Consider the following 12,293-nt stretch of genomic DNA (forward strand, 5'->3'; position numbering starts at 1 on the left):
TCCCAGAAAGAATACAGATAATAAAATAAGCCTATGTGTGACAGGTCAAAATTTTTAAATGTTTACATATTTGTTCCACTGTTGGTGCCTCTAAAGCCTTTATTTGGGCAGTCTCGCATATTCAATTTTAATTTTCTTTACTAACTGGGACTTTGGATCAAGAGAAAAGCTGTTCTCTACTTCTTAGAGGATACTTCTCATGTTTCAGCCTTGTCTTTCTCCTTCAAAAAGAACCAACTAAGAAATTTGTGAAATTGCTGGTATTATTATTCATCCAGATTTTCTAAGCACTGAACTCTTCTAAGGGGGAAAGAAAATAATAAAACTTAGGACAATGTACTTTTTTTTTTTTTTTTTTTTTCGAGATAGGATCTCACCCTCTCGCCCAGGCGGGAGTGCAATGGTGCTATTTCAGCTCACTGCAACATCCACTTCCCAGGCTCAAGTGATCCTCCCACCTCAGTCTCCCAAGAGGCTGGGACTACAGGTGTATGCCTCCATGCCAGACCAATTTTTTTTTTGTCTTGATAGAGTTATAACCAGACCAATTTTTAAAATTTTTTTATAGAGATGGGGGTCTCACTTTGCTGCCCGGGTCTCCAACTCCTGAGCTCAAGCAATCTGCCCACCTCAGCCTACCAAAATGCTGTGATTATAGGCTTGAGCCAACGTGCCCAGCCATGTCAGTGTACTTTCTATTATTATGATTATTATTTTTGAGACAGAGTCTGCCTCTGTTGCCCAGGATGGAGTGCAGTGGCATAATCTGGGCTTACTGCAATCCCCGCCTTCCCAGCTCAAACCATCTGCCCACCTCAGCCTCCCAAGTAGTTGGGACTACAGGCATGCACCACCATGCCTGGCTAATTTGTGTATTTTTTGTAGAGACAGGGTTTCACCATGTTGCCCAGGCTAGTCTCGAACTCCCAAACTCAAGCAATCCACCCGCCTTGGCCTCCCAAAGTGCTGGGATTACAAGTGTGAGCCACTGTGCCCAGCCAACAATGTACTTTTTAATGCATGTGTATATCCTTTCCCCAGGGTTTAATTCAGTTTTAAAGTTTGTAGAAAGCATCCTTTTTTCCCGTTAACATGTGCCTGTCAAGTATGAAGTTCACAGAAGCTCTCCCAGAATTTGTTTCACATATGTTTAGTCATCTTTTTCCCCCTCAAAGTGAAAATTTCATTGCTAAAGTTTAGGACATCATGTCACTAACTGCTACTGATATATTTATTGCTTAATCATTAGCGCTTGGCATACATGGAGTGCTTAGCAGTTTTTAGAAGAGCTATGCTTAGATATTGATGTAAATCACTTATTCCAAACCCACTCTTCTAGTGATACTGTAATTCACAATAGGAAACACTGATGTTTGTTTTAGAAAACATCTCTATCTTGCAGACCCAGCATAGTCCTCTAAATTGGGAGAATCATGGGGTACAGAAGAAAATTATAATATTGAGGAATAGTTTTTTTTTTTTTTTTTTTTTTTTCTTTTTAGTTTATTTCTATATTGAGGAATAGTTTTTAGCTTTTTTCTTGGTGGAGTTTGGCTTTCTTCCCCTACCAATCAAATTGCTAATGCTCAAAAGAACTAAATTAGTAAGACTACGTAATATATTACAATTCTAAACCAAGAGTAACCCAGACTTCAGTTAGTTCTTCACTTTTATTAAAAGAGATTATACTTATATTCTCATGTATTCTTACTGGAGCCATTGGAACATTATAAACGGAAAGTTTGAGTCATCAAAGTTAAGTGATGTGCCTAAAATTACACAGTTGGTAAGTTAGCTTATTACTTTTAGTTGTGATATATACTTGGTTTCAATAATATATCACCCTTCACAACTTACACTGAAACAAGTACAAAAGAATAAATTTTATACCAGAGATAGTAATGCTGAAGGGATATAGAATGACAGTGGTGATGTGGCTTGCTAGAGAAATCTTCCTATAAGAGTTAAATTTGGGAAAGAGTTTTAAATGAAGATCCTGATGTGGATTGTCAGAAAAAATAGAAAGAGTGCTTAAGTTGGAGAAATGTTTACCTCAAAGTCAAGGATATCAGTGGGCAAATAAGCTGCCTGGGAGTACTCTTCACAGTTTAAGTCTGTTTGATGAACTCCAGTGCTTTAAAATGAAGAATGAAAGCTATGCATGGTGGCTGACACCTGTAATCCCAGTACTTTGGGAGGCTGAGGCGAGAGGATTGCTAGGGCTCAGGAGTTCAAGACCAGCCTGGGCTACATAGCAAGACCTCATAAAAATGAAAAGTAAAAATAAAAATAAAGTAGCTGAAAAAAGTTTAAAAATAAATAAAAATAAATTAGACGGGCATGGTGGCATATCCCTGTAGTTCCAGCTACTTGGAAGGCTGAAGCAGGAGTATCGCCTGAGCCCAGCAGTTGGAGGTTATGGTGAGCCATGATAGCACCACCACATTCCAGCCTGGAGGACAGAGCAAGACCTCATCTTAAATAAATAGGTACATACCTACATCAATTACTTAAAAATAACGCCACCGGGCACGGTCACTCACGCCTGTAATCCCAGCACGTTGGAAGGCTGAGGTGGGCAGATCACGAGGTCAAGAGATCAAGACCACCCTGGTTAACATGGTGAAACCCCATCTCTACTAAAAATACACAAATTAGCTGGGTGTGGTGGCACGTGCCTGTAGTCCCAGCTACTCGGGAGGCTGAGGCAGGAGAATCGCTTAAACCCAGGAAGCAGAGGTTGCAGTGAGTTGAGATCACGCCACTGCACTCCAGCTTGGCGACAGAGCAAGACTCTGTCTCAAAAAAAAAGAACGCACATTTGCTTTTCTGTCTTTCAAACTGGTTCATTCCAATGTCATTCCTCTTCTTGCTAGTTAGCTACTTAAGAAAGAATGCTGTTTGGTCATTTATACTACATGCTCACATTACTGCATAAAGGACTTCAGCCTCTCTAAGTGCTTAAAATGTACAGTTATACTAAAGAAAATACTAAAGTAAGCCTGGTTTGTAATGCTTCAGAGGGAATTTGACTCTCAAGTTACTTTTTTAAAGTTTTAATATGAAGTATAAATGTATACCTTATGTTTCAATATCAGTCTTCTTTCAAAATCAAAGGGCAAGTCTGTAAAGGAGTATAGGGTGAAGTTAAACTGAACATAATCAACTTTTGGTCTAAAATATAACCTATAAGTTTTTTTCCTAAACTAGGAATTTTAGGTAGCAGAGGTACTTCTAGTAATTGTATCAATAGCTAGGAAACTTGGGTGTATTCCTTAATGTTCATGAGGTCTCAGTAAAATATTGGATTTTCTATCTGAATTTGAGGAAATCAGAAAATTATTTTTGTTGTGTAGTAACATTAAGATTGTCTTACGTCCATCTTGACAGTAGCCAGATTCAAGGAGAGAAATTATTTGGGATTCAATAATAAATAACAAAATTAAGAATAGGATATTCAGAGAATGCAAATCACATTATCACCTTCTGACCTCACCCTGTAATTTCAAGCATTCTGGAAATAAAATGTGTATGTACTGTTCAAGAAAAGGGTTTGAACAGAAAAGGGCTATGTTTCCTTTAAACACCCTTGCAGATGACCAATGTGACATTATAGAGAAAGATGCAGCTTAGGGGACAATTGGAGAAGGGAGCACATTCTCACACTCTTTTTTAGGAACATGCCAGCTCTTTTCTTCATTTGTTCAATATGCTAGAGTCCCAGTTTCTTTCTGAAGCCAGAGTTCATGCTTTTACTCCCAGGTAGCAGCAGCTTTACAATTAAATTTTAATCCAACGATGTTGTTAGACTCCTATCAAGAGTACAGCCACAGCTGTTCTTGGCAGGCAAATACATTGCTGGTTTTCCTTTAGTCACAGTGAGATAGAAGAATGTTCTCTGGCTAGGGTGTGGACGAAGACACTTTACTAATCTTATGCATAATTCATCCTTGGTTGCTGGGGCACTCATAGTTGAAACTTTGCCCTCTGACGAAATTCAGCTGGATGTTTTTACTTATTAGACTCTGATCCCTTTAGGGGTTTAGCCCTTATTGGAAGCCCAGGGATTATAATTCAGCTAAACCCTAGCTATGAAGACTTTTCTTACTAATTTACTCTTGGTGAATTTTAGCTATTGTAATACCACCTTTAAAAAAATAAAACAAAACAAAAACGGCAGTAGAACATGCAGTTCAGAGAGTCCTAGATACCTGAAAAGAGTCTTCCTTGAATGTTGGCTTATTGCATGGAAGGACTCCGATAGAGCCTGTTTTGATTTGTTTTCAAAGTTTAGATTTTTAAAAAGACTTAGCATTTTTAAACATGGTTTTAATTGTTCTATAACATGCTAAAATATAGTAAGGATTGTTCTGTAACATACAACAGGTCTTTGCATTTCAAATTCATTGGGTACCTATGAAGTATAAAATATAATCCCTGTTCATAAGTAACTCATAGTCTAGTGGTAGGGGGTTTGAGATGGGCATGAAGATGTATTAGTGTAAGGTAGAAGCTATTGCCACAACAGATTAGTTCATCCTTGAATATTCATTTATTTCACTGGAAGTGACTGACTGGTATGCTATTTTCATATGCCTCCCATAAGATATAGTGACCCAAAAAGTCAATCTAGACTAACAGAGTATGCTTCCTTTCAGAAGAATGTATTTGGTTAGGTCAAGCAAGAACATATAGAATGAGACATATTTATTCTTTTTCAAAAATGCAGCATGGAGTACTTTCATCTTTATACCCAGCAGCTGAAGTTTATCTTTTTGTAAGCAGTGATATTTATTATAATATTTGTATGAATAGAATTTATCAAAAAATGGAGAGCTCTACAATTCAAAATTTAAGCAAGAAACGTCTCACCTCAGATTCACAGAGTAATTGCCATAAGACAAAAGTTTCTACGCTCGTACATTTTATATTCCTCTTTTATATCCTCCCATTCCTAATAATGGCAGATTAATAAGGACTAACCGCCATCCTGGTTTTCAGTATGAAACAGTGTGATTTCATGTGAAGCAGAATGGAATAGTAAGAGTTAGAACCAAAATTACTTGGTTCTTTGGGCATGTGAAAGAATAGGAAAGAGCTACCCAGAATTTTCCAGAGCTTACTTGATAATGTCAGAGCTGCAGCTGGCAGTCACTGATTCTGAAAATAAAAAACTAAATAAAAGGATATTGGGATAAGGCACTAAAATAAGGTTCCTTTTGCCCTTTCTTTGTAGCTGGGTTTTGATGATCAATTCTGCATTTTTGACAATTCACCTCTTTACAGGGAGAACCACCAAGATGATTTTCTCTCTAAGTAACTGAAAAATATTTCTTATCTTTATTGAGCTATCTCATTAAAGTAACATAGACTTGCTGGATCATTGGGGATATGACTTTGGGATATATGTTTTAAAATAGCACCGGAGTGTTGGGATTGCAGGCGTGAGCCACTGCACCAGAGGCCGGGTACAGTGGCTCACGCCTGTAATCCTAACATTTTGGGAGGCCGAGGTGGGTGGATCATCTGAGATCAGGAGTCTGAGACCAGCCTGGCCAACATGGTGAAACCCCATCTCTACTAAAAATACAAAAATTAGCCTGGCATGGTCGTAGGCGCCTGTAATCCCAGCTACTTGGGAGCCTGAGACAGGAGAATCACTTGAACCTGGGAGGTGAAGGTTGCAGTGAGCCGAGATCGCACCACTGCACTCCAGCCCGAGTGACAGAGCAAGATTCCATCTCAAAAAACAAACAAAAAGGCACAGACCCTGTCCTTGAATTTATACAAATTAGGCATGTAATCAGTAAATATGGTAAAATGATGAAAGTATATGCAGTAGAAGAATAGACCCAAGGCTAAATTCTAAACTACTCATGTAAACATTATAGTAATACTAGAGAGTTGTAGAATATACTGACCTAACTCAGTGTTGCAGCAGAAGAAAGGAAGAAAAACTATTTGAACAGTGACTTGGAGGCAGAAAACTGGGGATCTGGCTTTGGAATTTACTTTATTGGTGATTATTACTTCTCTAGTTTGTCACTCATTTCTCTGAGCTTGTGACACCTACTGGAATAAACAGAAATTATTATTGTTTGCTTAGGTTAACAAAATATACATCTCCAGATAGTAAGTTGGTTGCATGATGGCATCTTCTAATTCAGCAGTCTAATTTGTAGCATACTGGTAAGGAGGTGTGCTTTTTTTGCATATTTCTGAGTGGTAGGGAGCCCACTTTCATCCATTCACCTGCGTTCCTATTCAGACTAGCAACTATGTCTGCTAACATTAGGTTCCCAGAAAAAAAGATGTAAGTAAATGCCAGTTCCATTGAGCTCCTGTGAAGGTACCAGCTACTACCATAGGACTTGGCTGAAGATAATGAGCATAGTTACCTTTTTTTTTTTTTTGAGCTTTTATCTTTCGGATGGCATTGAGAGTAACCATCTCTTTTTTTGGCCTCAAGTTCCATATTGAATTTTTTAAAATTGCATTTTGAGCAATAACTTTTCCCTGGTTGCTTGACCAGTTATACAAGTTGAGACTTCTGTCTCTATGCCTATTTTATAATAGCTTCTCTGGGAGAACAGATGAAAAATAAGCCAGTAAGATATTTTATGAGTATTGAAATCCTTTCCATTCAGAAATGTAAATAAATAACCAGCATGAGCAATCAGCTTATGTCAGATTCCATGGGTTTATGTTACATAGGGAAATTATAGTGCAACCTGAAACATGCTTCTTAATGAATTCATAGTGCTGTCACAGTTGAATGTAAACCTTTGAGCTTTTCTTTCTGAAGGGTCTCAGAAATCACCCTTTATAAACTACCTAGGGGAGGGAAGAGAACTAAGATGATACTAACAAATGCTGTCACTGTTCTGTGGCTGCCTCCCTTCCACCATCAAATTTTGCCAGTTAAGTAAAGCATAAACCTAGAATATGGCATACCTTTTGGCTTATTCAGTGTACACACACACACACACACACACACACACACACACACACACACACACACACAGTCAGTGCTACACTGGGTGAGACCCACAGTTCAATACTCTGCTTCTGAAAGTGGCACCAGGGAACTGCTTTGGAAGATAAAAACTGCTTTGTTTTTATCCTAAGAAGTTAGAGAAGTTTGGTTAAGAAGTATGACAAAAGCCCCAAAAGTAGCCATTTTTACCGTCAGCAAATGCAGGAAGCGAGACACCTAACTAGAGATCACGATGTCACAATTTGTCTCCTTCTTTGGCTGCTACACCAGCACACAGTAGTAAACTAGAATAAAGCTCCTCATTTATTAGTGAGCTATTTTGCAGTCTCTAAAGCTCTTTTGCAGCTTTCCTATGCACTATGGCCTCAGATACGATAAATCTGCTAGCTGCAAAAATCCAATATACCAAGTAGGATATATGGGACCAATCAAGTTTTAAATTTGGGAGTGAGGAAAAGAAGCATGTATTTTCTATTTTAAATTATTTTCTTTTCACATTCTAATTTCTTAAGGGTTTGGCTTGATTTATGCCAGGTTCTGGGCCTATAAGTCTACATTAATGTATCACGGTATTGGTTAGGATATTTGATATCTCGTAGCCCAGAATCTCAAATTATAAGGAGCTGTAGTTAATGATAGGTGGCACTTTGTTGAACTTTCAGGGTAGATCTTTTTAGTCCCTGTGTCTGTAACAAATGGAATCATCCTTGTGCTTTTCCATAGGTGCCCTGATGTTTACTGACATAAATCAAGATACTGTGTGCCTCTATAGGGGATGCTGAACCATTTGACAGTTGAGATGCACACAGTCACCTCATATTATTTAAGCCCTGATCTCAGCATTCTAATTTCTCTGTATTCCCCAGTGTATATAATGTGTACTTGCTTGAAATTCCTTATATATTGCTTGTACATTCCTGCTTCTAAGTTTCAGCACATACCAGTTCCTTCTATTTAGAATGCTTTGTTCCTACTGCCCTCAATCAGTTCATAAAACAGATAAAGCTGTCTTTTAAAAATCCAACTCAAAAGTCACCTCCCATGGAATGCCATCTCTGATTAATCTTATTAACCTAATGCCTTTATTCTCAGGCTTCTGTTTCCTAGTCCATTAAACTGTTTCATTTCATTGTAATTGTTGCTTCTGTATATTGTCACTCAATAATTATTCTAGGAATGATCATCTTCCTCCATCCTCTTTTCTCTACTTATTACACACAAATATTTTGAAGGCCTATCGTGACCTTTTCAGTTTCCCCAGAGTTCCAGTTCACCTTCCTTACTGTTTCCTTTTACTTCATAGTTAAATTCCTAGAGAAGCAGGGCATGTATTCAGGGGTTGGCCTCCACCTCAGCATGTGTGTGGCAGCCTGCTGAATAGATCCCTACAATTGGGAAGGAGTTAACCCTCTAGACAGTCTCTGCATTCTACTTAGACACCTTCAAGAAGTAGATGTGAGACCAGGAAGAGAACTAGAGATGGGAGTAGGTAAATTTCCACTGAAAGCCAGGTTAGCTTTTTCCTTCCTGTATACACAAGACCTATAAAGCTGCTGTCATCAGCAGCTCACTCAACACTCTCTTGCTCTGCCTCTTTTCCAGGAGTCAGGGTTAGTTTAAGAAAAAGCCTCTTGCTAGAAGCCATGACCTTGTACTTTTATCCCCTCCATCTGGTGTGTGGCCTCATGGGGCTGTGCTGCTATGCAGGAGGTGAGCAATGGAATTCTTTAGATGATGACTTCTGAGCCCACATGCAGAGGCAGTTGGGGGTGGGAAGCAGGGAAGCAGTGAGAGCCAAGATCGATGGACCAAAAAGTAAAGTCTGCTTTGGGGAAGTCCTGACTCTAGGTAGACTGTTTTCGTGAGGTGTTCTTCCCCTCGCTCAAGCAGGGGCCCAGGTCAGGGAGCTGTAGCATCCCAGGTCTATGATTGATGAACATTGTGCAATTTTCTCTTCTGCTTTAACAGTTGGGATGCAGGAGTGAGATAGGTAGCCTGTGCTGTCTCTAACAGAAAACATTCCAGGATTGAACAGAAAAGAGTTCCCCTTGCACACATCATCTTTTTGGAGCTGCTTTCACTCACTGTCTTGCACCTAAACAGAGGTCCAAGTTTTGAATGGGAGAACAAAGAGGGGTTGAGAGCAGCAAGTGTTTGATCAAGTGAAAAATCTGCTATCTGCCTCATCTCACAGGGGTTTTTCTGGAGGGTTGGGACCCCTTGCCTTGGTGTACACAAATTGCTTGCATCAGCTAGAGTTCCCAGGACCTTTACCAGGCCACAGGTAGGCATCTATCTGGCTTGGGATGGGAGTTTCTTAGGACACTTATTCCCTGATCTTGCTTTCCTAACCCAGGAGTTGACAGCATTTTTAGAAGGAGTGAAATCTCAAAGGAAATTCTAATACATACTTTAAAAGCCCAAAGCTTTAATAATTTTCTGTCATTACTGCTTCTACTGTGTCTATACATTTAGCATAATTTCAAAAGGACTAGATAAAACAAAATTTTTAATGTTAATCTGAAGGGGGAAGAAAAGGGATAGAATTAGGAGCCAGAGTTGTTTAAATGTGGAATACTTTGTATAGTGGTCACATGGTACTGGTGGTAATAGTGGCAGAAATGGCAAAAGGGCCATCGTTTGATGAGGTTCAGGAGGGCCTAGGCTGTTCCTTTGTAAACTATGCTCAGATATACTCTCCTGGCAGTCCTGGGACTCCTATAGGGCTTGAACATTTTATATCAATTTCCGTTTTGAAGGTGTTGGGACTCTGGCGCCCCCAACCCTGGGCATCCTCAGGCTTTGAGGAAAATACACAGGATTTGAAGTCAGAAGACCTAGGTTTGAGCTCTGACTGAGCCAGGCACAGTTCATGTGACCTTGGACAATCACCAAACATTTCTGAACAGCATCTGTAAAATGACAGTAACCCCTACCTCACAGGGTTGTTGTGAGGATTACATATATGCTAAAGCATTTTGTGTATGAAAAAGCTTCTTACAAATATTACTGTTACTCCTGAGGAAACCCCACCTTGGAAGCTGTCAAAAAAGACAACTTTAGATGGAATTGTCTTCCTTTTTTCTTTATTCAGCTTAGCCTTTCTGTTTGGCCAGGGCTGCTTACAGGGGCTGGTGGGGTTGAAATAAAGTCACCACATTTTGGTTCCTTTGGTCAAAGAGAAAGAACTCCAATGTCTAGCTGCTCCATCCGTAGACTCATAGAATGGAAGTGAGCAAAGGAAAATTTTAAGCCAGGATAGTTAAGGAGCCAATGAAAGAAGGCTTGCCTTGCATTCGCAAATCCAGAGTGACTAAAACATCTTAAGTAAATAAGGAATAGCCACAAAGATGCTCAGAGATAATTTAAGCCATTAATGGGATGTGGGAAAATGAGTTTATAAACTCTCTTTTCTATCCCTTTACCTTTGAGGTCAGGGACAGGCATATTACTGACACCCCATTGGCCATTGCCCTATACCTGCCAATCACCCAAAGAAAATAATAGCTTCTGAGAAAGCTCAATTCAGTGTAGCAACTGTGATATATTTACCCTAATAAAGTCACCACTTGGTCTTTTCCAGTGCCTCGCTCTTATGGAGATCATCCCTGGAATCCAAAACTGTCCTGTTTTCTTACCCAGTTAAGAGTTAAAAACAACCACAGGTCATGAGCAGTAGACTTGGCAATTACACCTCGTGCAGTCATAGGATACTGCCCCATCATTCACAGCATGTAGGGTGTACCTCTCACTATCTCTGGCATGAACCAGCCTTGCAAAGTTGTACAGTCTCAGCCACTCTGCTTTGGTGGTAATTCTTCACTGATCTCTCCTCTCCATGTCCTTTCTGCATCCTTCCCCCGACCACCCACCAAAGGGGCTCTGGTCCCCAGATCAAACAGTTGCCTGCAGGTTGGTAATGTAACTTTGTAGATATTCCTTGGTTACAGCTAGACCCTATTGGTATGCTTTTTGAAATAATGGATCAAATTCTAATTGCTTTTTTAAAATTTGTTAGGGAGAGGAGGATGAGCAGAACTCCTATGCAGCCTGAGAGTTCTGTATGTGTCCATATATGTATACCTTTGTGTGTGTGTGTGTGTGTGTGTGTGTGTGTCTGTGTGTAACCTTATGGTTGTGCTCAGGCTGACAGGGAGGGCAAAAAGTGAAAAGGAAGCATGTCTTTCGTGTTTTCCAACATTGCTTCAAAGATGCCCAACCCCCGTAGTAGCAAGCAGTTCCCAAGTGGAGGGTCGGGGCAGAGGCCTCCACCAAGGCCATCAATAACCAGGTATGAGCTACAGGTCTCTGTGTAATGTGAAGCTCTCCCGTATTTCATTTCTGCACCCAGGGGGCGGCTCTGCAGGATTGCTTACGGAGAGCTCTGTGTCTGGCACCTCTCTCCACAAGGCCCAGGCGCCCAGGGTCCCACCGACCTGCCCAGAAATGCATCACATTGTTCTCTGGTGCTGTAATTTGGCTGCAGGAGCTAGGCTGAATGCCTCCCAGGGACGAGAAACATACTCTCCCATACTCTCCCTGGCATCCTCCCTTCACCCCAGCTAGCTTGAGCTTCTGCCCTATGACCACTGAGAGCATTTAAATAAAACCCTCAGACTGAGGAAAAAACATCCTACTTATCTCTCTTCTGTTAAGCCATATAGAGAGACTAGTGTCCTGAGTGGGTCTCAGAATTTGGCAAAGACTTAGTGGTTGGTGTTCTTGATAAGGGCAGTGAGAAAAAGGAGAAGAAATTACCCCCTGCAACAGGGAGGAATAGAAATGAAGCAGTGAGTGTTCAGAAGTTAGATCTACAAGAAGTTTTGCAAACAGACCCTCAGGAACAGACTATGTTTGTTTTTGTTTTTAATCTGAAGCCCATGATTTTATTTTTCCAGCATCACTCTAAGGAATAGTGTGGATTAGTGCCATTATTCAGGGCTGGTAATAATAAAAGTTAGCTTTTATCTCCAGGTCTAGGTTATGGATGGCATTTTTCTTTTACCCAAGAACAACTGTCTACAGGCTGTGCAGCTGAGGTACTTCAGTCATGTGCCTTCTCTAAGGGATTCTCAGATCCTTAAAATAGATAGTATCTTTTAAGTTTGTATCTAAGTAGCACTCACTGTAATGCGTTATACCTAAACATTTATTAAAAGTTAGAAGAAATGAGTACCAACAGAAGGAATGGAAGAGAGGAGAGGGGCTAAGATATTGCTGATCTGACGGACAGACCTCTGTCCAATAGAGGTGGGCTGGCAGAAGGAGTTATTAGAAGCAGAGTGAGGAAACTAAA

General features: G+C 40.1%; 1 protein-coding gene across 10 annotated transcripts in view; it reads left to right on the forward strand.

Moving 5' to 3' along the window:
• ST7L (suppression of tumorigenicity 7 like) overlaps window positions 1–12,293 on the forward strand; it is a 135,614-nt gene that overhangs the window by 84,777 nt on the left and 38,544 nt on the right. For 3 of the 10 annotated variants that reach the window (XR_004260263.1, XM_032249745.1, XM_032249746.1), the window contains one exon: window positions 7,721–10,488. The exons of 4 other annotated variants lie outside the window; for them this stretch is intronic. Coding sequence is in view for 5 of the 6 variants with exons in the window: in XM_032249745.1 (XP_032105636.1) it covers window positions 7,721–7,729 (9 nt within the window). In the remaining variant the exon portion in view is untranslated. Of the gene's footprint in view, window positions 1–7,720; window positions 11,627–12,293 lie in introns of those variants that run through there. 3 more of the 10 variants (XM_032249749.1, XM_032249751.1, XM_032249750.1) reach the window with 1 other exon arrangement.

The sequence above is a fragment of the Sapajus apella genome, unplaced genomic scaffold, assembly GCF_009761245.1.
Source record: "Sapajus apella isolate SASKATOON/1434 unplaced genomic scaffold, GSC_monkey_1.0 scaffold69, whole genome shotgun sequence".
NCBI classification, from domain to species: Eukaryota; Metazoa; Chordata; class Mammalia; order Primates; family Cebidae; genus Sapajus; species Sapajus apella.